Consider the following 24,196-nt stretch of genomic DNA (forward strand, 5'->3'; position numbering starts at 1 on the left):
CCACAGTTCTCTATATCCTGACTAAAATATTTGCCATATCTTTTATGACTTGTGAGTTTAATAGCATTCTTTGTGTCTCCAAGTTATTTTACAAATAATGACTATCAAATAATGGAAAGCATGTGTTGAAGAGTCTAGGAAGAATTGCAAAAATTATACGGCTCTGGACAATACTTAGGCTAAAGATGTTGTCTCCATAAAGTGAAACAAACAAGCCAGGACTTAGAAGACTATTGCACAGGAATGGATAACTACAGTCAGGCTACCTCTAACGAGATAAGGTTGTAATTGTAGCAGAAGAGATAAAACTGCATGTTCTTTGCATTTTGATGACTCCTTACTCTGTCTCTCTGGAAATTTTTCTCAGTTATTTCATGTATGGGAGCCCTGAGGGATACCACAATGGAGTCTCCATCAGTCAAAACATCCTCCCAACACCACCTACTAAAGTTAGCTGTCCAAATCAGAGCAGAACAATTGTAAAACAGTGCTTCCTGCTCCCAGTTAAGACAGTATCCTCAGAAGGATACCACAGTAGATAGTATTAACTGCCTATAGGGTGCTTCAAGGCCAGCTAGGGAAATCTGGCAAAATGAAACAGGGGTAATGGTGCTACCTGAACAGTCTTTAATTATGTGTTCACTAATACTGGAGAGTCTCCTAAGTCACAGGAAAGTGAAGCACATCACAATGCTGCTCCAAGAACTTGCAGAAACTTGACGTATAGCCAAGCTATACACAATGTTGTTGATGCACACATGCCTCCTGAGCACTTTTTCCCTCCTCTCCCCTCTCCTCCTTTCCCTCCTTCCTTTCTGTTGTTGTTGTTGCTGTTGTTAACAGCAATTGCACCCCTGCCCCAGGTTGCCCTGCTCCCTAAGTCAGATTGAGGATTCAGTGAAGAAGGGATTGACATTTTTATCTCTCCTGCAGCACCAGTGCAAATGGTCTCTACCATCTGCAGAAAGTGTTTTCAATGGTGCAGCCAGCAGTTCCATAGTGCTGCCTTGGGAACTAACTCTCCAGTTAGTGTCTTTAGGATTCCAGCCTTGGTATCCAATGGTTGACATTTTGGCAGATCATTTAGTGTTGACTCCTATCTGCTGTTACAACTTTTATCTTGTGACAAAGAAACATTTGGGAGGGGGGGTTCCCTATAAAACTACAGATTCATAATGACGGATGTGCAATTAAAGAAAAATGGGGGGGGGGGTTCTCTTCAGTTGTTTCTTCTGCCATTCTGCCACCTCCCAAACCATTTTCTGGTACTTCCCACACTGCTCCTGCTACCACAAGCTCTCTTTGTTTCCATTAGTCTAGCCTGGGTCAGGTTCAGTCTTTTTTTATATCTCTTTTCCTTTCTCCCTACTGTAAATCTTCAACGCCCCCTGGGCTTCTGTGCTTTGAAATTTCTGTTTTTGTCTTCTCTTGTTCTTTTCTTCCTGGTTCTTTCTAATAATAATTCCTGAATTGCACCCCAATTGTTTTCAGTATGGCTTTTGTTCTAACCTTTGTGATTGATTAGAGTCTGAAAGAAAGAAAGGGCTTACTTTGATTTCAACCAGAGTTTGTGTTCCAAGCTGATCAAATGAAGACATTTCTGTAAGGATCACTAGTGGAAAAACTATGAACTTATTCTACTCCTTTTGAAATACTAAAATGGTCTTAAGTTTTGGCTACAATTCAGTAGTACTTGCAACTGCATGGGAATACACTAGGGTCAGTAAGATCTGGGTTCAAATCATTACCTGAAGTCGTGTCCACTTGTCATAAATTCTTCTCCATTTTTTTCTGCTACAAGTTCTGCTATACTTTCCTGCTAAGATTTTTTGCAAATTTTCCATGCTTATCCACTTAGTCCCAAAGTGCCAGCTTTGAATGTTACATGTTCATTTCAAATTCAGTATTATTATCCCATGTCCTTATACCTGACACACTATTTTTAATGGCAAGTATTGAAAGACAGGATACATGTGTCATTAATAACCAGCATCTGATACCATGATGTACCCAGACTTAGCTAATGCTGAGAGAGAGAGAGAAAACAAGGACGTGTAATAGACACAGTAACAGATGACCGAATATAGTACAGACTGTGCCACCTCTTTAGACGGTCTTGATTTATAATGACCTACATAAAACAATCATAGAATACTAGAGTTGGAAGGGGCCTTGAAGGCCATCAAGTCCAGACCCCTGCTGTTAAAGGACACCAAGCTACACCATCCCACTCACTACAACTTATATAAGTTTATGTGTGCCAGACACCATTTGCCTAATTACATGCCTGGGCATGGCCTACTGTTATCCAAACCCAGGTACTGTATGGCTTGCATAAATCAACATTCAACCGTCCCATGCTTTGTTGCTGTTGCTGTAATATCTGCAAACTGGGATATCTACTTCCTAACTGCAGAAGCAGTTTCCTGTTTTCTTTTAATCTATATACTGATAACTAAACACAAGCTTTTCCCAACACGAGCAGGTGAATGGCCAACACCTAGTATCTCACAGAATTTCACAGGAAGTGTTCATCCGAGGCACTAATGGTCTTCCAAGGCCTAGAATGATGATACTCTGTGGGAATCATGAAAAATACCTTTTTTCCAGTTTTTCCAGTCATGAGATCTTGGCCTAATGTCATCTGAAATGGTACAGAAATGCTGATGACAACTGTCTACCAAACTTGTTGCTGGTACTGAATACCCCTAGTACCTCATAGTTGCTCTAAATGAATGAGAGCAAGGTTATGGAATCTTTAGTAATACATTAGCAGTGGAACAATAGACCACAATTCCCAAAGCAATCACCTGCTGTTACCACTCTACCCCACTGCCTCACATACGTATACACAGACATACTGTATTCCATTCCCTTTTTAAAAAAAACTCAGAAACTCAATATCCAAAAGAAAACTTTCCAAGAAATACATTATTTCAACTGTAAAGGTACACATTGCCTTAACTGGAGATTTAAAGGAAAATATAAAGAATACTCTGAAGTATCTACCTACTTTGAGCACTAAACAATACAAAGGTATATACAACCAGAAATATTCATAAAGTATACTGAACTTTCAAAATCATTTTTGTTAAAGGAAAAATTCAATGCAGATGCCAAGGAAAAACAAAAAGGTACGATTCTGCCTTACATACATGGAAGAAAAAAAGCTTAAATATCCATTCTCTTCCATTAGTGGTAATCATCCAAATGACTGGTGGGCTGCATAATGTCCTGCATTTGCATGACTTTGCATAAAGTCATTTATGCAAAAAAAAAAGTTAAAATATACTTAAATACAGGTTTAACAACCCACACTAAAACTGAACATTTAATAATGTAATCTCTTGCTCATTATTTCTTTGGAAAGTACTCCTAGGAAACAGACCAATGGATGTTGTACTTGTACTTAGTTCTTTTCAGTGTTCTGAATTCTCCTGAACCTTAGTCAATCTAAATTTGGGGAAATTGGAAGGTTGTTGCATAAGCAATATTTTAACTATGTAAAATACCACCAGGCTTCGAAAAAATTTCTGTTTTCCATTACATGCCTTCATTCAGACCTTTACAATTATATGAATGTATACTTAGAAATAGTTCCCAGTAAATTTATGGGAATTTATTTTTAATAAATATTCTTAGAATTGTGCTGTAAAGAAGTAGCTTCAAATTAAATTTGTATGAGGAATGTCCATTTAATTCACACTAAAACAGTGTGTAAAACAGTTCATTATTCAGTACAGTGAACATTATATGAAATGTGTCATGTGATAAATTTGTCTAAAAGAAAATACTTAAATAATGCCCTGAATATATTAAGGGTATCAGCACACAGAAGCAGCGTCTCATTGCAATGTCAGGGCTACCTGATGACATGTGATGTGAACATGTATAAGAAATTGATGTCAACATTGCAGTGACTAAAGAACTTGTTAAACATGTGCCAAAACTTTGTGTGTGCCATCTGAACATCCATGTGTACAAGGATCAGGCCAACTATACGTCTTGTACTAGCACTCAAAATACAGTTTTATAGCTGTTATTGTTGTTAGCCAAATACTACATGTTTTTAAAGACATTCAATTTCACTAAGTCTCAAGATTTTTAAAGAGTTGGGTAGATATCTTTGGAAAAATACATGTGCTAAAGCTCTCAAGTTCTATGCTCTTACTTCTGCAAAGAAAAGGTCACATAAATAGTAGTAAAGCGGAGGAGAAGCATTCTATATTTCTTTCTTTTAATATGCTGATTTATTGGATTTTAGCAATGGGGGTTAGGTGGAAAAAGTCAAGAAACTGGAAACCCTGCAGTGTTGGAATTACACAGTTACATGTAATGGAGAAGAGTAAACTTAAAGCAGACAACTTATTTTAGGAAATAAGGAAAACTAAACCACTCCACTGAGATTCTATTTCTAAATATTATCTTATCATATAGTCATTACCAACTCATATATAAACAGTAATACATGTGCATTAAAATTAAAGGAGAAAAATGCGCTTTTTATCATTCTTAATAAAAGTAGTGTTAAATAAAAAGTTAACTAATCTTATTAATGTACCTTTTAATAAAATTTATATAACACCTGATTTGCTAAAAAGCCATCAGAACACACAATTTAGTGTAACAGTCAGTCTTTACTAAGCACCACAGACATTACCATTGTTTTTGTATGTGGTCAGCAAAAGCACAAACCATGCAGTTTGCCAAAGCATGCCAGCATTCTCTATACATTTTTTATTAGAAAGTGCTACTCTCAAGTGTTCAAACTACTGTCTCGATAGAGCAACAGCTCTTTCCAGATGTGATGAACGCATAGTTTCCTGATGGAAATTTGACAACATTAGGTGTGCTAAAAACTAAATTGTAAAGCAAAGAAGAGTGAATAAAAAGACAGGTAAGAAAAAACACAATGTTTATAAGACAGGAAGTTAAAAAAAATGAAGAACAGAACTTTGAGAACAAGAAATTCTAGACCAAGAAATCAGAAATGCCAGAGATGGGGAAATCAGAGATGTAGTTTCCCTTAATGATTTGAGCTAACCTCTTCAATATTGGATAGCTGGTCTACAGTGTAGTTATAGACATCCCAGGGTTATTATTGAGTTCCATTCCTGAGAAAATGGAAAACTATCTTTAAGTCAAATTTGTATGTAAGCCAGGTCACGTATAGTTGGCCCTCCACATGTGCACGAGTTGGGGTACAGAATCCCCATGCAATGTCTCTAGGCTCCCTCCCCACTCAAACTCACCAGTGCCTCCACTTTGTAGCAAGTAAATGCTGCAGTGATTCCCTCTCCAGATGGGCAGGGCAGGAAGGCATGCTTTGGAGGTTTCCCTTTCTCCCCTGCTGCTTCCTCTCTCTGTGTGGTGTTTCTTTGGAGACATTCCCTCTCTCCCTTTTCACTATTTTTCTCTCATGGTGATGATGATTTTCTGCAGTATTTTTTTTAAATAAATAGGCTTTATGGTAGTTTGTTCGTAAGTACAGGTTGTTCATAACTTGGATGTAGAGAACTTGGGGACTGCCTGTATTTTGCACATTCATAATATAATATTTGCTCAGGAAAATGTACATCTTATTACTTTGAAGGTATTTTAATTTTGAGAATGAAATTTAGTAGATTAGTAAATGTCATGGAATTCACCCAATGGAATGTGTTAAAACCCTTCCACATGCCTAATTTTTCCTTGAATTTTCCAGTTATTACATTTTCATGGACTACCCCATTAACATCCCATGTTCTTATAGTTACCTCTTATAACATAATTATCCAAAGCCTCTTCCATTTTTTGCAAAGCTTCAGCTCTATTAGATCCATAGGTGATCAACTAAAGTACAGAGAAAAGAGAAAAAATCTAAAAATAAGGTTTACCACTGTCAAAATATTAATTCTTTTTTATCTTGAACATGCTGCTTACCCAAAGCAGATTATCATATTTTCTCAAAGACTATTAATAAGTGCTCCTCTATTCAGCAGTTCATTTCTTACCAAGCTAGAAGTCCCAAATGTTTAATCAAGTATCATCTTCTGAGGTGAGCAAGGTAGCACACATTCACCATGTCCTGTATATGCCTACTGCAAATGATGAATCTAACAATATAAGCATAACCTTGGCTTGTATGCATTTCATGCCTCTTGAGAAGAATACTTTGCAGATGTATACAATTTGGCTGTTTGAACTGCAAATTTATGGAGTGGAGAAGAAAGACTGCTGCCTTGATGTGCAAATAACTGGCAAGTTTTCTAGTTGAAGCTATATGTATTGTCAAATTTATTCACATGTCCTCTGACCACAGACTCACTTATGCACAGATAGTAGGTGGGTTCACTTTAGTTCAAATTCTTGATTACTTATCATTTCCAGTCAATAATATGACAAGCATCACAAGGAAGAAAGAATTCTTCCAGAATCTTCTACACTGTTTTCTTAATTTGATGTATAACATCATAGTGGCCTCATATAAGCACAACTCAAACCATGGTTTTGCATTATGGGAAAGAGGCACAGTCAGACTTGATTTCATATGAGTGTTTCATCCATCCATCCTCCAGCATTGCTATAAATCATTCGCTTATGTTTTATAGTAATCACAACTTGTTGTGATATCCACACTATTCTAAATGCAAATTCAACCCACAGTTTAATAAACTGACTTTTTTCAACGGACTATATATAAAATCAACCTAACATGCTTAAACTAAGCTTGACTGAAAATGGAAATTAATGTTTCTAATCTCTTTATGGCCATGCTGGAGGAGGAAAAGGGAAGGGAAAGCGTACTTATCACTGACTGTTTTTGGATACTTAGCATTATGTCCAAACACACTCAGTAGCCCAGCTCAGATTATCATACTTTGGGTTAGTAATTCAAGGTATGAACATTACCCATACAACAAGGTATGTCCAGAAAGTATTGAGAATGAAGTTCCTACTCTCGAGGAAGGCTCTGTGAAGGGAGAAGCTGCCGAAGGTCACTTGGGGTGGGGTGCCAGGTATACATTAGAACACTGATCAGTTGCATCCCAGCCCTGTCAGAGTCAAGACATTCTTTTTTGTGACACCCTGTTCAAGTGCCTCGTATTAAGAATAATGCAAACGAGTTTGGAACAGTGGTATGCAATAAAATTTTATATGAAATTGGATAAAAGTGCATCAGAAACTGTGGAAATGGTGAGAAAAGTTTATGGAGAAGCTGCACTATCATCTGCACAAGTGTACTGATGGCACAAGGCCTTCAAGGAAGGACGAAAAGGTGTTGAAGATGAACAGTGATCAGGATTCCCTTCTTCATCAAAAAAGGAATAGAATGTGGATGCAGTGAGGTCTGCTCTCAGCCATGATCGACGGCTCACTATCAGAATGATTGCAGAGGAAACAGCAATTACAGTGATACCTTGGCTCACCAACTTAATCCATTCCAGGACTCTGGTCATGAGCCAAACTGGTCGCGAGCCAAGTCAGATTTCCCCATAAGATTCAATGTAAATAAGGTTAATCGGTTCTGTAACTTTTTAATCACAAACATTTGAAACAAAGTGACAAAGTACTGTACAGTACGATAGAGAACACTAACCTAGTTGGTGGGGAGGTTATTGTTTGGAGCCCCCCTCCATAAGGACATCGGGGAGTTCTCCTTCAGAAGTTTTCTCTCTTCTTTGTCTCTTAGCTGCAGGGTCAATTTTGGTGAAAAATCTGTCTAATGTCACTTGTTTTTTCCTGCACTGCATAACCCTCCGGAAATGATAGACCACATTATCATTCATCAGATTCAACACTCTGTTCATTACAGTTATGTTGGGGTGGTGCTTCTCAAAGAAATTCTGGCACTCATTCCATTTTTCCATAATGGATTGTATCACATCACTGCTAACCTCCTCCCTGTCTTCCTTTTCCTCAGTGGAATGCTCCTCAACAAGTGCCTTCTGCTGCTCACTCTGGAGTTCGGCAAGTTCTTCCGTCGTCAGTTCCTCCTTATGGTCCTGAACAAGCTCCTCTTTGTCTGCACCACTGATGTCCAGACCCATACTCTTGCCCAGGGACACAATCTACTCCACTACCTGTGCATCAGACCCTTCAAAGTCACAGTCAGTGACACATTCTGGCCACAGTTTCCTCCAGGCTAAGTTTAAGGGCTGGTACATGACATTTTCCCAGGCTTTGTCAATGAGGTTGATGCAGTGGAGGACATTGAAATGTTTCTTCCAGAACTCTTTCAGAGTCAAGGACGTCTCTTCAATGACATTAAAACACCTGCTGAAGAGCACCTTTCTGTACAGATCACCTGCTGGTCCATGGGCTGCAGAAGAGGTGTCGTGTTGCAGGGGGAGGAAATTGACTTTTATGAAGTCATACTCAGCGTCCATATCATCCACCAAGGCTGGAGGGTGTGCCGGGGCATTGTCCATCAGAAGAAGGTACCTTTCAGGCAGCTGGTTGTCAGAAAGATATTTCTTAATGGTGGATGCGAACACTTTGTGCAGCCGTTCCATGAACACGTGCCTTGTCACCCAAGCCCTCGGATTGGCTCTCCACATGACAGGCAGTCTGGCCTTGTTCACATTCTGTTCCTTGAATGCACGAGAGGTCTGGGAATGGTACACCAGTAGTGGCTTAATCTTCAGATTGGCACTTGCATTCGCACACAGCAAAAGGGTCAATCTGCCCTTCATGGGCTTGTGCCCCGGCAGTGCCTTTTCCTCCTGCATGATGTAGGTTCTGTTCGGCATCTTCTTCCAGAAGAGTCCTGTTTCATTGCAGTTGAACACTTGTTGAGTGACGTATCCTTCTGCCTTCATGAATTCCGCAAATTCTTTCTTGGAGGCTTCTGCAGCAGCCTTGTCAGAACTGGAAGCCTCACCATGTCTGGTCACACCGTGGATGCCACTTCTCTTGCGGAAATTATCAAACGACCCACTACTGGCTTTAAATTCAACACTTGCTGCACTTGTAGAGGGGCTTTTATGCAGTAAATCACTGTGCAATTCCCTGACTACTCATTCAACCACACTAACAAAAGAGTTTTTCCACCTCTTCCAGCACTTGAGTCCTCCGCCTGCCAAACAGCGTTACTCCTTTTGCCACATCAGCTCCTTTGATGGGATCTTTACTCTTTAAAATAGTCGAGATCGTCGACTTTGCCATCTTGCACTCAGAGGCCAGATCAGTCACACGAATACCAGACTCATGCTTTTCTACAATTTCCTTCTTCAGTTCAATGGTTATTTTCTTCGAAACCTTCTTCTTACCATTCTTGGTCTGCACATTCTGGTCACCTTCATTACTGATCTGCACATGCGTTTTACCACTGTGCTTGCTCTGCACTTTCTTTGGAGCCATTATTCAGTAAGCTTCACAGCAAGTGACCACAGGGCTGTCTGCGACAGGAAAGATGGCCGCAATCGTGCTCATGCAGGGAAGATGGCTGTATGTGCTCGGAGAGGGGGGAGGGGATGGCTGCGATCGCAATTGCGCTCATGTAGGGAAGACGGGATGACCAAATGGGGTCGCGAACAGAAATTTCAGAAATATTTTGCCTCAGGTCATGAACTCCACATCAGGGCAAGCGCAACCGCAATCATGCCCGTCGATGGCCGCGATCGCGGTCGCACTCATGCAGGGAACACGGGCGTGATTGCAGTTGTACATGGGGGGGAGATAGCCACGATCTTCGTTGTTCTTTGTCACTTTGCTTCAAATTTTTGTGATTTAAAAAAATAGTTACAGAATGGATTAACCTTATTTACACTGAACCTTATGGGGAAATTTGACTTGGCTTATGACCAATTTGGGTTGCGATCAGAGTCATGGAATGGATTAATTTCGTGAGCCAAGGTACCACTGTACTTTAAAATCCTGACTTATTCATAAACTGCTATACTTTTCCCATTTGGACAAAATGGGAAACTCACAGCAAATTCTGCCCTTTATCACGGCTTGCATGAAGGGAGGGACAAAGGGGGAAAATGTTTATCTCAGTTTAATTAATGGAGATATCATAATCTGAATGGAGCTAGTTTAAGCTTGATAAATGAAAAAGAATGTATGATTACATAAAAGTAGCATGCATTTTATACTTTTAATGATTTGTTTGGTGACATTTACTTGCATTTTGAAGGCTTACTTTGCCTCACCAAAAATAATAATAATAATAATAATAATAATAATAATAATAATAATAATAGCAAATTATACATCTGGTAATTATAGCATTCCTGAAACTATTTTATCCTTGAAGTCTGATGCACACATTTTACTGAAACATTATAATGTCACCAAACAAATGAGAACAAAAGAAACTCCTGAGGAATGTCCCATTGAACTAACTGAACTTCAAATGAAACATAAATAACACATAAAAATTATTCTTTTTAAGTTTTCTATGAAGCCATTCTACTCTGCAATACTGTCACACCCATTAAAAAACTAGTATTAGTTTTTACTGGATTAAAAAGTTAACTCACTTTTGAAATCATGGGATCATAATAGATGCTGATTTCACTTCCTTGATCTATGCCACTGTCAATACGGACCTAAAGAAGATTGAGGCAAAACAATGTTGTTATGGACAAGATGTCTTTATACACTAGCATTCATCTTTCTCCTCATAGTACAATTCATCGTAATCCATTTTGCAAAAAAAATACAGTAGCTTGTGTTCGCTGTGTTTTGCAATTCCAAGATCTGGAATTCTCAGTATGGGATTTATTCAAACTCACCACATGCAAATGTAACTACACATGGAACTAATATACATCAAAAATGGATATGTTCTGTAACCATATCATTTATGCCCTACTATACCCAGGACTCTTCTATTCTTGAAAGGATACGATGGCATGTTCAGCAGACGCTATACAATCTTCTTATCAGCTTCATAATAGAATGGAGCCTCTAGCTTTCATGTCTACAAAACTTTCCTTTACTGCCTCACCCTCATCTGTAGCATATTTTTCTTCTGATTATGCTATTCCCCTGAGATGTCAATGTTTACACAGCTTTTTCCATTGCTTTGCTTTATATGTATACTGCTAGTATTAAAGTTCTGATTCTGCAATTCTTGTGGACGAGGAGGGGACAAAACACACATTCAAGTATGTCTTTGAAGAACCTGATAGCTGTTACCCAACAAAACTTACTTTTACTGTGATCGTGGTTTTCATCTCCTAGCTTGATTTTTGCTAGAGAGGTACTGAGATTATCCATATAAAAATACATACTCACTAATTTCTAAAGAAATATTTGTTTGCTAGTGGCTTTTAAGATTCATAAAGCACACAGTTGACAACACAAACAAAAATTCAGAGCATTTAATACTATCTGACAATCTTAAGGAAAAAAAGCCAAATGGGACCTGCTGGAGTGGAAGAGGTCTGATATGAAATACTATGTTCAGGTTTGGCAGGGAGCGGGAGAAGGGTCTTATAAACTCCCTTCAATCTTCACCTGGGGGAAGAAACCCTTGCAATGAAACAGCAGCTCATCTGTCTGCTACAAGACAGAAAGAGGTCAACCCAACGGCTGTTAGGCTTTTAGATTTTAATTTAGGCAATTATCAAGGGGCCAGATGTAGAACCTCTTGTCTACAATATCCACATGAGGTCACACTGATGACTTTATTATCCAAATGACATGTCCTAATAGGCTTTATTCCCTGCAATGAAAACCGCATCACATTTTTTGGGGGTATGAAAACGATAAACTGTGCCTTTACAATAGTATGATTGCAAGTTCATTAATGCAACTATAATGGCAGCTGTCAAGCACTTTTATTAAAAATATGTCAGGATGCCTTAGAGATACTCAGCTATCAAAATGATTGTTTTAGTTAGCCCCATTTCTCAAAAGGGGAAAAACTTGAAACCCTGAAAGTTCATAATAAGCAACATAGTAAGAAAGGGACTGACTACGTGGTGTTTAAGTCCTGCATCATCTTCACTGCCAAAAATTGAAATCCAGAAAGATGTCTGAGTAAAATAAGCAGAGATGGGAACATATTCAGCCTTACAGTGCCAACATAATATTCACAATCAACCTTCTTTCCCCAAAATTTTCAGTAAATGAACATCCAAAACAAGCCTGGTAAATCCAAACAGAAACAGGCATAATTCCTTAATACAAGATTAACTTTGTATTATGTTTAAGACTCAAAGATCCTACAACAAACTGGTACCCACTGTTTGCATTTTATATGAACTTGCAATTCATATAGAAATTACAATTTACAGGCAAACAGATGCAAACCTGGAGAGTTTAAGATAATCTGTTGTTAATGAAAGCTTAACAACACAGTCAAGGGAGGTCTACCAGTTCAATGAAAATCAGGCCTTGATTATTTTGTTTTTATGCTACAATATATATATTCTGCATTTGTCTTTTAGTGAATGCACTTGCAAAGCAAATCCTGAGAACATGTATTCAAATGCGGCATATTCCTATTATATAGCTTGAGCACTAATGAACTCATTCTGTCCAGTAAATGAGGTGAACGTTATAAAAGAAGCTTCTTCAGTCTGATGTTCTCCAGATTTTCAGATCCACCCAGCATGGACAATGATTCAGGATGATGGTATTTTTAGTGCAGGTCAGGTCATGGCCCTCTCATATTTCCTGGCATAGGTCCATTAGAGGCAGTTTTCCACAGTTAGGATACATAAAACCACTACATTCTGCTTAAAACCAAACCATTAGGACAGTATTTTAAATATTTTCTTCTTCAGCAAACATATCATTAGAACAGAGCAAACTGTAGGTAATATCACCATGTGTCTGAACTATAGGCAATTATGTCCAGTCAACTATTTTTGAATGGCTATTATTACACTCTTAAATATGGCTGTTGTATTCTACATGCAAGGCAATGGTTTTAAGTCATTTACGCTCTGGTAACCTCTTGACTATTGTTGACATGCTCTCTGTGGGGCAGCCCTTGAAAACAGTCCAGAAACTGGAACAAAACAGAGCAGCATGACTGCTGGCACAGGCAAGTCCATACGCCCATATAACCTAGATATTATATGGTTCGCACAAGTTACCAGTTGAGTTCCAGGCCCAATTTAAGGTGCTTGTGCTAACATGTAAAGCCCTAAACAGCTTGGGACCTGAATACCTGAAGGAGTGCCTGCTTCCATATGTATCTACCTGGTCCCTAAGATCGAGTGAGGAGGTCCTTCTGAAAGCTTTCCTCCAAGGAGGCAAGGAGGGTGGCAATTAGAAGAGGGCTTCCCAGTGGCTGCATCCCATGTATGGAACAGCCTTCCAAGAGCAGTTCACTTGGCACCAACATTACATTCTTTTTGGATCCAGGCAAAAACGATCCTATTCTCCAGGAATTTTAATAATTGATTTTAAAATTTTGATTTTACATTGTGCAATTTTGATAGTAGTGTATTACATTTATATATTATTTTAATCTATTGCTGACATCTCAGTGGCATCCTGTGATTTTTTACATATTTATGTTTTTATAAGATGTTGTTTTTATTGGTATTCCATAATCCACATAGAAAGCCATTGACACTAATTTCATGTGGAATATCAATCAAATAATACTAATAATAAGTTATAAAAGTAGTCACTGGCTATTTGACTGAATGATAAAAGGGATGTCTGAGTGTTTCTTAATGCATTTGTGTTTAAGTTTCCTCTCACCCATGAAGATCAATACTGTACATTAAAGCAGGCCTCCTGCGTACATGGATCTCTACAACTGAAGCATAACTTGTGAGGGAAGGTATAAATATGCCTAATGGCAACTGCCTTGCATAACCACCAAATAATGAGTTCTACATCACATACACAAGCATCAAAAACCAAGAGGTCTTGTGACTCAAGCATTTTCACTTAACGCCAGATGTGTAGAAAATGTGAGTAAGTAGTCACATGTAAAGCAAAGATACTCTGCAAATGCTTGTCTTCTGTGATCTTTCCTGTTATTACTTCATGCATGCCAGGGCTTAGCTGTAACAGTAAACAGGCTACATTAAGCTTTCATAAAATAAAAGAAAATACTTAGAAACAATAAGCATAACAAGAATCATTTATGCCTATTCCAGCACCTTACTTCTCTTCCTTTCATTACTCACAGTCTTTGTCTAAATAAATAAATATAAATCAAGCATTACATATCAAAAGTCTTCTTGACAAATATCAATCCTGCTATATCAAAAGTAAACTCAAACAGAACGGTACATACACATCTCAATATTGCCTTATTATGTTCTGATAAGTGAGACTGCACTGAGGAGGTCTTCTGCAACCAGGGGTACTCCATTTTTGGTCTACAATTCCCAGAATTCCTGGCCAGTTTCATGCTGGCGAAAGTTAATGACACTTAAAGTCCTATCTGAATGGAACCAGGGTAGGCTTTGTTACAGTTTTCCAGTCAGCCAGCCACAACATCCTCTATGACGCTCCATTCCATTCATCCTCAAAACAGGTTTTCAACATTTTCCCCAACAATGAGTCAGCATCCCATGGCCACTGATCATGCTCAGTACTCAGTGGGCTATTCCAGGTTATTTTCCTCTTTGGGGCTTTTCCCCCTAAAGATTTTTATACTTCTGCCAATCTTGGTGTTCATGCAAGCCTGAATATGTTCTGACCATATAAAGACCTCTGAATGTTGAAAATAAGGAACTAATAGTGTATTTTAAAAAAACAATATTTTCCACTATATTATACAACTTTTTGGATCAAAGAGGCCTTTTTTACATTGTGAGATGATCCCATAATAAAAATAGTATTTTATTTCAACTTTTTCCAATCACAATAAAAAGAAAAAGATGTCCAAACAATGTTAGCAAAAGAAAGCTCATCTATTTTTAACATGATGGTGAGAATGAATAGAAAAGGAAAGGCCCAGCCACTCCATATGAGATCTTCAAAATCATTCTCTTAGGCTTCCAGCATAATTAAAATTTCCTCCCTCAGTACCATGATGGACCACGTGAATCTATCAGGCATCTCCCACCCTTCATTTTCAATTCACCTCTCCCCTAAGTACAACTCCCAACCCGCCATGTCTACCTGACAAGTGACAGCCCAATCTGATTAAATGCTTGCAAAGGAGGGGACTCGTGGGCCTCCTTGACAGGCCAAAAGTGATCACCATGGAGATACATAATTACAGCTGTCAACGCATCTACTGTCCTGCTGGCATCAATTTGATTGCTCCCAGCAATAATGATAGACAAAGCTTGCTATGCACTCTCTTGCACCCAATCGCTTTATCTATTCCGTGGTCCATTTAGCTGACATGCAACACTCGCACAAGCAAATAACAGCAGTAAGCAGAACATTTAAGGCGTTTTAATTGTTTTTTTTTTCCTTTCTCTGGATGCCTTACAAGTGCAAATGTTATTACATAAAACTCCTGCTGCAGCATTAATTGAAGAAAGATTTGGTGGGACAAAGACTGTAGGGGGTACAGTTTGTCCATTATCACTTGTACTTTCAACAGGTTGCATGTTTAGAAAATTGCAAATTACAAAAACTTACAAGGGCAAAATATTTGACATCCTGTTAGCTATTACAACATGGTGAAAAACCCCAACCTGCCCCCAGAGTAATTACTGAACATTCTTCCTTAGTTCATTTGGGTTTCATTAAACATGCCTAAGATACATTCTCTCTGTAATACTGGTGTGTGTTTTTATCCTCCATTCAACATCACATCGTGCTTGCTAAACCTTGACAATTTGTATTTCTCTTTTTAAGCTTTGAACACAGCATGAAGCCTTAAAGCCCAAGGAAGGGTCAGGTCCTCTCTAGGAAGCATATGGGCAAAAACAATTTAAGAAGTGAAATAAATCCTGTATCCAATAACATCACCAAATATAGGATTCGGCCTGTAATCTTTCACCATTTTTTCCATGCAAGTGATCACAGTAAATAATCATATTCACAGATGGTATCAGCTTGTCATTTCATAAAGCCGACAACATACCATACATACACACTCATTACTTTGACTACCTTTATTATACATAGGAGCAGCAATGTCCTTGTCCCTTTTGAACTAGTTGTTAAACAACCACTCTAAACAGATATCCTACAACACTGAAATATATACTAATCATTTATCGCCAACTGGGCTAAATGGCTTTGGGCCTTTAAAAACCTCAAAGAAGACAACTCTTTGGGTCATTTAACACTTTGCAGGGATAGACAAATATTTTCTCTGGCTATTTGCTCTACCAGTTATAATCACTATTGATATAAAACCTGGATTATATCAAAGCAACTGACAAACCTCCAAAAACGAGCATGCAGAAGGCACAATAATTCCTTCTTAAGAAAAATAATAATCCAAATAACAGTCCATTATTTTGCTATAGTTTATTTCTAAATATTAGAAACTAATAGAATAACTCCCCTCTCTCTTTCTTTACCAAGGAGTTTAAAGTGTTTGGTTTTAAACAGTGCTGAACACCTACAACTTCTACTGAACTCAATGAGATCTGTGGTTTCTTAGTGCCTGTGAAGCTGAGAAAAAAGAGAGCTAAAGAATTACTTACATTGGGCACATGCAGTGGCTCTTTGTACTGAGACAATCTACCAACAGAGGGCAGACCAAAAGATTTGTAGGGATCCTGAAATGGAATTCAATACAGGATGGTATTAACTTTGTAAGAAAAAGAACAGGAAACAAGATTAAGTCACTTGGAATCCTAAATCTTCCTCCACTTTAGTTTTGGACCAACTACATTTTGTTTTCAGAATGATTTATTTCAGTGGGGATATGAATTTGCTTCTTCCATTCAAGTCATGGAAGGTTTGTTAAAGCTAAAACCTTCCTGCTGTGCCTTTATTAAAACCAAGGACAATCTTTCTCAGAGAAGACACAATGGTAGGGGCATGGACAGAGAACAAAAACGCACAACACAGAAAGAAATTCCACAAACTTCACAGACAAGTACTTGTGGAGCTGCACTCAAGATCCAATGTTTACAGAATGTTACCAAGTTTCTGTCCTCTATTACTGTGTTCAGATTCTCTATCCAAGTTCCTTGACATGCAGACACAAACGAACTATATTGGACACAAAGAATTAGTGTAGCTAATGGTAGCCCCAAAACTACTAATATCATTCAATACTACCTTATATTTGCTTGATTTTTTATATTTTAACCACTCTGTAAAGCAGCTGTAATTTGAGATAGACATTAAATGATGTGCTGAGAGTTCTAAAAGAAAAACGCCACCATAGTCAAAAGGAACCCAGACCAACACATATTACACTGTTTGAACGACAGTAAACAAATAAATAAATCACTGTTTTTTATTAAAAACTATGCACGTTATCTAAACTGAAGGTAACTGTTCAAAGTGTTCGTCTTCTCATTTTGAACTTAAAGCAGATAATAGTTCATACATTTTGATTTTTTAATCTTAATAGATCAATATCCAAAAGCCCAGTTGGTCAGTTCAAAACACAGGATTATTTTGAGATTATAATTAATATTCACTATGTTATCTAGTTATACTGCAATTTATTTTCTTCCAAATATGTTGGACAATTGCATCTCATGTTAAAAATGTCTGAATAAATGAAAAAAGAGAATAAAAAGATACACCCACATCCTGGTCAGTTTAATCATAGGTAATGGATCAATCTGATAGAAAAGAAAGTCTTGGGCGTTTTCCTATACCTAACACAACAGCTTCTTCCACAGTCGTGCACCCTCAGCATATTCTCGAGTTCTTTACCTCAGCATATACTCGACATTCAACTGCCCAGCCATTGATGGGAATATCAGTCTGTTTGTGCCTGAGAGGGTAACCCTTGGCAACACGGATCATTTCTTGGACCAGGTCCAAACCGGTAATGCATTCTGTGATGGGATGTTCAACCTGCAAGGTCAAGAACTGTCAGTCAGTAGGTAACAAAACAACTCTCACAACCACCACCCCGATAAACCAAAATATTGAAAACTTGAGAACAGGTAATTTACAATACTGGCTATTTTGTCAAGTAGATACAGAGGACAAGCCCTGCTTGCAGAAAGTAAAGCGACGTATAATTGCAGGCAGTGACTGACTATAGATCAAGATATTACACACAAACACACACACACACACACACTTGATACTTCATGATGAATACTGAATTTGTTTTCAGAATATTTAGGGGTGGGATTAGGGAAAAAAAGGAGAGATCAAGTTTTAATCTAGAAATATTAAGTCTTTTGACTGAAATCTCAAGGTAGCTGGCTGATGATCAAACCATTCTGCTACATTTAACATGGCATGTACAGGAACAGCCTACAATCTTCCATAGAACCAGGCTAGCCTAAGTCTCACCCACACGCCTGCTTTCACTAACCTGTCCTGACAAGCAACCAGATTAGCGTAATCTTACATCAGTGCAGTGTAGCAGAAATGAGCAGATGGATCCTTCAGGTTTTTTTCCCTTCCAGACTTATCTGTGTAGTGCATGCTTAGCATGCACAATAGCTGAGCTGGACCAGTAGCATCACTGTGTGCTCTCAGCAAATAGCTGTAACAGCTCAGGATGATGCTGTCATGGGGATACCCTTCATTCACAGTGAAACCAAGCCAAGGAGCAAGCACATAAGTCTCTCTTGTTGTTAAGCTGGATTTGTATACATGTGTATTTAACTTAGCAAGTGTAATTTACAATATGGAAGAATAATAAATAAGCACAAATGCCTTAAAAAGAACAAATTAAGCAAAACAGTAGCCACATTGCATTCTATTAATAAACACACTAGTCAGGTTTGTTGTTTCAAAAAAGATTCCTGAACTGCCATTTTTAGCGTAAAATATTTTTGTGGCTGAAATGAGTATCTTTAACTTTACTTTACAAGCATTTCTCTATTGAGAAATGTCAAACTGTGCATATTTTGTGTCATAGGAAAAGGTCACTGAACAAACTAGGTATCTTCTTTCACATACTTTAATTGAAGGAGAACATTTTGCCTACTGCAGTATCCTTGCAGAGGGTCTTGCCAAAAAGGCTAAAATGGAGTAAGATTTAACCAAGCACATCCATTCTGTGCATTTAGAGGTTTCCAGAATCACATTTTAATGCAGCCTGACAACTTTAATGATATCACTGAAATAAGCACCTTTACATAACAGCAAAATGGAAACTTAGTTATTTCACTTAAGCAGTGAATCTCTGGGGTTCAGTGCTAAACACACAATACTCTTCAGGTATGTCAAGCTTCAAAACAGTACTTAAGAAACTGCAGAAGAATTCTGCCTCTGCCCTGCAGTGTTCAACTGGAGTAATTTATTTCCTAACAGAACTTCACAAATCACTGATGTTCAGATGAAATACTTGACATTCTCAGAACATCCAGTGCTTTCTTGTAAGTGCCTTTGAGGTAGCTACACCCATAAGCCATGTTTTCAAAACCAACTGAATTCTTTGTTTCTTTGACGTCTCATTTTAATTATTTTGTTTTATCATTATTTGCTATGGAATTAATCATCCCATTGTGAAATACAATAATCCTACTATGGAATATGGTTTCATTGTTAGTGATCAAACAAGGAAGAAAAGTATCCGGAAAGCAAACTATTTGCATAGTTTATTTTCAAAAGACTTACAATTATTTAATCAATTCTTCAAAAGAAATCTTTATCTCAATAAACATTGTCTATTGCACCAATATACTTCCTTTGCACAAAGTCATTAGGGAGTGGGAGAAAAGAGGACAGTATATGGGAAAAAAACGGGTGTTTCAACCAGACATTCATATTCTGCTGAAACAACATTTAAGGATCTTTATTCTTTTAGTATGTTAAACAATGAGTGTAATATTTACATATTTAGAATTTATTGCTATGGTAAAATGATACAAATTCATGCAGATATGAATCAATGGCTTTCCTGGGCCTGGTCCATGATGCCCCAACTCTGAGTATATTCCCAGGACACCAAACATATTTCCAAAGTTTAGAATTTCCATCAGCGCTAATACAAGGTATTTTCTGAGCATAATTATCATGCAGGGAAGCAATACACAAGGAGGACTGCTGCTGAGGAAGGAGGAGTTAACCCCACCCTCCATACATGCTGCAATAACCCCCCCAGAAACCTTGCACGGCAAATATTCTTAGAAGTAAATGCTTCCATTGGTGCCAATACTAAATTTTCTCTAAGCTTAATGGTCTAGTGAGCAAATTTCCAGAGCAGAGTTAGAGAAGAAAGGTTAACCATCCCTTTCATATGTGTTGTGCACCCCTCAAGCTCCCTCACAGAATAAATCAGCTTAGAAAAAATAAAATATGCTTTTTTCACCTAAGCTTCAATGCTTGGGGTAGCAGCAATTTTCCTCCAAGAGAGAAGTGGGGGATCATTATGCACTTGCTTCTGTTTTCTCTTCTTTCTATTTCTAGGCTCCTTGCCACCTCCATGATATCCTGTTCTTGTTCTAGCTTTCCCTTCCCCAAACATGCCTATTTCTTTCTTTCACACCTTGCCAATTCTCATTCATAATCATCTTCCTTGTCCCCTTTCCTCTACTTCTGCCTTATCTTCCAACCCTCCCACCACCACACCAGCATTTTGTACACCTGACAGTGTATCACTTAATTTTATTCTGAATTGAAATTATAGAGGCAGTGATGATTGATGAACATAATTAATCGAAAGGGAAATGCTTAAATTCTGGAGCAGAATCTGGGTAGAAATTGGCAAATGAATATGCATTGACTTTGATTTGATTTTGGATTAGTACTCAGACCGATGTTGGGGGCACAAATAAGAAATCCTAGCAATGGACAGGAGTAGTCAGGATTCTTTAAAACAGACCACAACTAATATGACTGCTGTGATGTCTTTCACTGAAAACTCTGCCAATTATTGAGTTTAAAAACACAATCTACATTTAAAAAATACAGCATTAATTCAATGCCAAGGACACTTAAGCAAGTCAGGTCAAGGAGCAGACTGCATTTAGATACTATGCAAAACAAAAACAGACCTGTGCCAAGAAATACCAACTTACCCTTAGCAAGTATTTCTGCTATGTCCAATGTGTTTATAGCACCCAGCAACAAACACTGTCACCTCCTGAAGAATGTTGTTAACGTGGTAATCATTTATAAAAGAAGATAGCACAGCCTGGCCTCCAAGCTTTATCCTCCTGAAAAAGGCACTTTGTGACTGGGCTCCCATGCAAAGACAAGCATCGTTTGTTATTACACAACCAAGCAGCAGTGGGTCATGCATTCACACACCCCTGCATCCTCTTTCGCATTCCTTAAGTGAGGGTAAAAAAGCAGACCATTTCTTTTGTTCTTGCAATGAACTTAATTTTCCTACTTCATTCAAATATGATACATTGTGGTTTGAGCAAACCACTTGTTAGCATGCCTAGCAGATATTTAACCCAGGCTTGCTATCTGGGTATATGAACAAGATGAGCTCATGCAAGATGAGCTCACTTTTTGTATCTGAAAGAATCTGGAGGAATCTAGAAGAATTTGCAAGAGTTTTAAATTGTAAATTAAGGGTCCTGATCTTCACTCTACATAGCATAAGGAGTGAAGAGTGAGGGAGCCAGGGATTGTCATTATGACTGAATCGAATCAGTTAATGATCTGCTGGAACTTCCCACCTTAGAAGAACTCAAACAATGGTTTATAGTACTCAAAAATCAGAATCAAGATGGAAATTTCTTAGAAACCAGGAAGGAAATTCAAAAGATGTCATCCAAGCTGATACCCTTAAGAAAGGCCAGCTTATTACTGAATTACTGTGTGATATTGAAGCAGTGAATTCAGAAGGAAAGGCAGAAGGCTAAGTAATCTATCTTGAGAAGACACCAGAATTCTAAGACCAAACATATGCTGAGATATGATTTTCCAGCTTTGGAGCTACAGGTGTGATCTTTGCCCTTGAAGCTGATAGAGAGCAGTGTAAATTATTCTTTCACTCACCTTTCTCAAAGCACCTGGCATGATCAAAAGAATAGGCTTCTACAAGATATTTAGGGAGATTGTTCAAAGCTTATTAATCCTACCTAATCCTTTCACAAAAAATAGTCATAAACTATCCAAAAATCTACCTTCATCATGGGAGATTGGAATACTAAAGTAGGAAGCCACCTCTAATAGTTTGTCATATAAACAGAATGAAACAGGAGTGTCCTTCCACCAACCTTAATTAGCATCTTTCATATTTGTGTTCCTAGTCTACATTTTGATGTAGTCAATGGGAAGTGGAGAAAACTGTTTTCATTTCAGGTCAAACAGAATGTTTTCAAATATTACTTTGATAAACGCAGGAAAAACATAGCATATTTCAATTAGAAACAAAGCCACTTTCCAGAATTACGGTATTTTTCACTCTATAAGATGCACCTAGTTTCTAGAGGAGGGATCCATGAAAAGCTTCCTGATAATCACAGACACATTCCCCATCACTTCCCCATGGGCTTCATTAAAAGACGGGTTGCCATTTGAAAACACACACCAACCTGTGATTAACAGCTCTCACCTGCACCGGAGGAGGGGGCACCGAGCGCGTGCTGGCCAGGTGGTACCACGTGGTGCAGCCTGGCCGACAGCGTGCCGGCGGTGGTCTTCCCGGGCGGTGGGGGTGAGCAGTCTGTCACTCCATGCAGCCGGCGGCTTAAAGCCCGCAGCTCCTCCTCCTCCGCACCGCTCCCCCTGAGCGGCACAGCTCTCACCTGCGCCGGAAGGGGGGGTGGAGAAGCGCGTGCCGAGCGTGTGCCGGCCAGGTGGTGCCACATGGTGAAGGCAGGCCGGCAGCGTCCCGGGCGTCGGGCACACACAAATTCACTCTATAAGACGCAGAGACATTTCCCCTTACTTTTGAGGGGGGGAAAGTGCATCTTATAGAGCAAAAAATATGGTACTAGCTTGTAATAATTTGTTGCACATATAGCCCAATCTCCCCCTTTTCTCTTTCCTACCTAATTTGTCTTGTCATTATCTTTAAAGTGTAAGCCTGCTACACAAGTTCTTTTGTGTAGCACCATGCACTGCCTTGTTGTGGCGAAGGGGCTTGCATAGCTCAATGAAGCTATGAGCCATGCCGTGCAGGGTCACTCAAGGCGGACAGGTCATAGCAGAGAACTCTGACAAAACGTGTCCACTGGAGAAGGAAATGGCAACCCACTCCAGTATCTCTGCCATAAAAACCCCATGGACAGTACCAAAAGGCAAAAAGATATGACGCTGGAAGATGAGCCCCTCAGGTCGGAAGGTGTCCAATATGCTACTGGGGAAGAGCAGAGGGCTAGTACTGGGTCAAAGCCAAAAGGACACTCAGTTGCGGATGTATCTGGTGGTGAAAGGAGAGTCCGATGCCGCAAAGATCTATACTCCATAGGAACCTGGAATGTAAGATCCATGAATCAAGGACAAACAAGAGATGACAAGACTGAACATCGACATCTTAGGAACCAGTGAACTAAAATGGACAGGAATGGGTGAACTTAATTCAGATGACCATCAGGTATACTATTGCGGGCAAGAATCCCTCAGAAAAAATGGAGTAGCCTTCATAGTCAATAAAAGAGTAGGAAAAGCAGTACTGGGATACAATCTCCAAAATGACAGAATGATCTCAGTTCAAATCCAAGGCAAACCATTCAACATCACAGTAGTCCAAGTCTAAGCCCCAACCACTGGTGCTGAAGAGGCTGAAGTTGACCAGTTCTATGAAGGCCTACAACACCTTCTAGAATTAACACCAAAAAATGATGCCCTTATCATCATGGGGAACTGGAATGCTAAAGTAGGAAGTCAAAAGATAAATGGAATAACAGGCAAGTTTGGCCTTGGAGTACAAAATGAAGTAGGGCACAGGCTGGTAAAATTTTGTCAAGAAAATACGATGGTCATAGCAAACACTCTTTTCCAACAACCCAAGGGATGACTCTACACATGGAAATCACCGGACAGTCAACACAGAAATCAGATTGACTATGTGCTCTGCAGCCAAAGATGGAGAAGCTCTATACAGTCAGTAAACACTAGCCCAGCAGCTGACTGTGGCTCAGATCATGAGCTTCTGGTTGCAAAATTTAGGCTTAAACTGAAGAAAGTAGGGAAAAGCACTAGGCCACTCAGGTATGACCTAAATCATATTCCTGAAGAATATACAGTAGAGGTGGCAAACAGATTTAAGGACTTAGATCTGATAGACAGAGTGCCTGAAGAACTATGGACGGAGGTTCGCAATATTGTA

General features: G+C 38.8%; 1 protein-coding gene across 3 annotated transcripts in view; it reads right to left on the reverse strand.

Moving 5' to 3' along the window:
• The window catches only part of PCCA (propionyl-CoA carboxylase subunit alpha), a 357,755-nt gene that overhangs the window by 168,300 nt on the left and 165,259 nt on the right, over window positions 1-24,196 (reverse strand). For all 3 annotated transcript variants that reach the window (XR_006414646.1, XM_044429576.1, XM_044429577.1), the window contains exons 13-16: window positions 17,713-17,856; window positions 16,521-16,595; window positions 10,467-10,535; window positions 5,757-5,832 (exon numbers count right to left, since the gene is read on the reverse strand). Coding sequence is in view for 2 of the 3 variants with exons in the window: in XM_044429576.1 (XP_044285511.1) it covers window positions 5,757-5,832; window positions 10,467-10,535; window positions 16,521-16,595; window positions 17,713-17,856 (364 nt within the window). In the remaining variant the exon portion in view is untranslated. The remainder of the gene's footprint in view (window positions 1-5,756; window positions 5,833-10,466; window positions 10,536-16,520; window positions 16,596-17,712; window positions 17,857-24,196) is intronic.

Source organism: Varanus komodoensis, unplaced genomic scaffold, assembly GCF_004798865.1.
Source record: "Varanus komodoensis strain SLA01 unplaced genomic scaffold, ASM479886v1 scaffold2, whole genome shotgun sequence".
Classification (NCBI taxonomy): domain Eukaryota; kingdom Metazoa; phylum Chordata; class Lepidosauria; order Squamata; family Varanidae; genus Varanus; species Varanus komodoensis.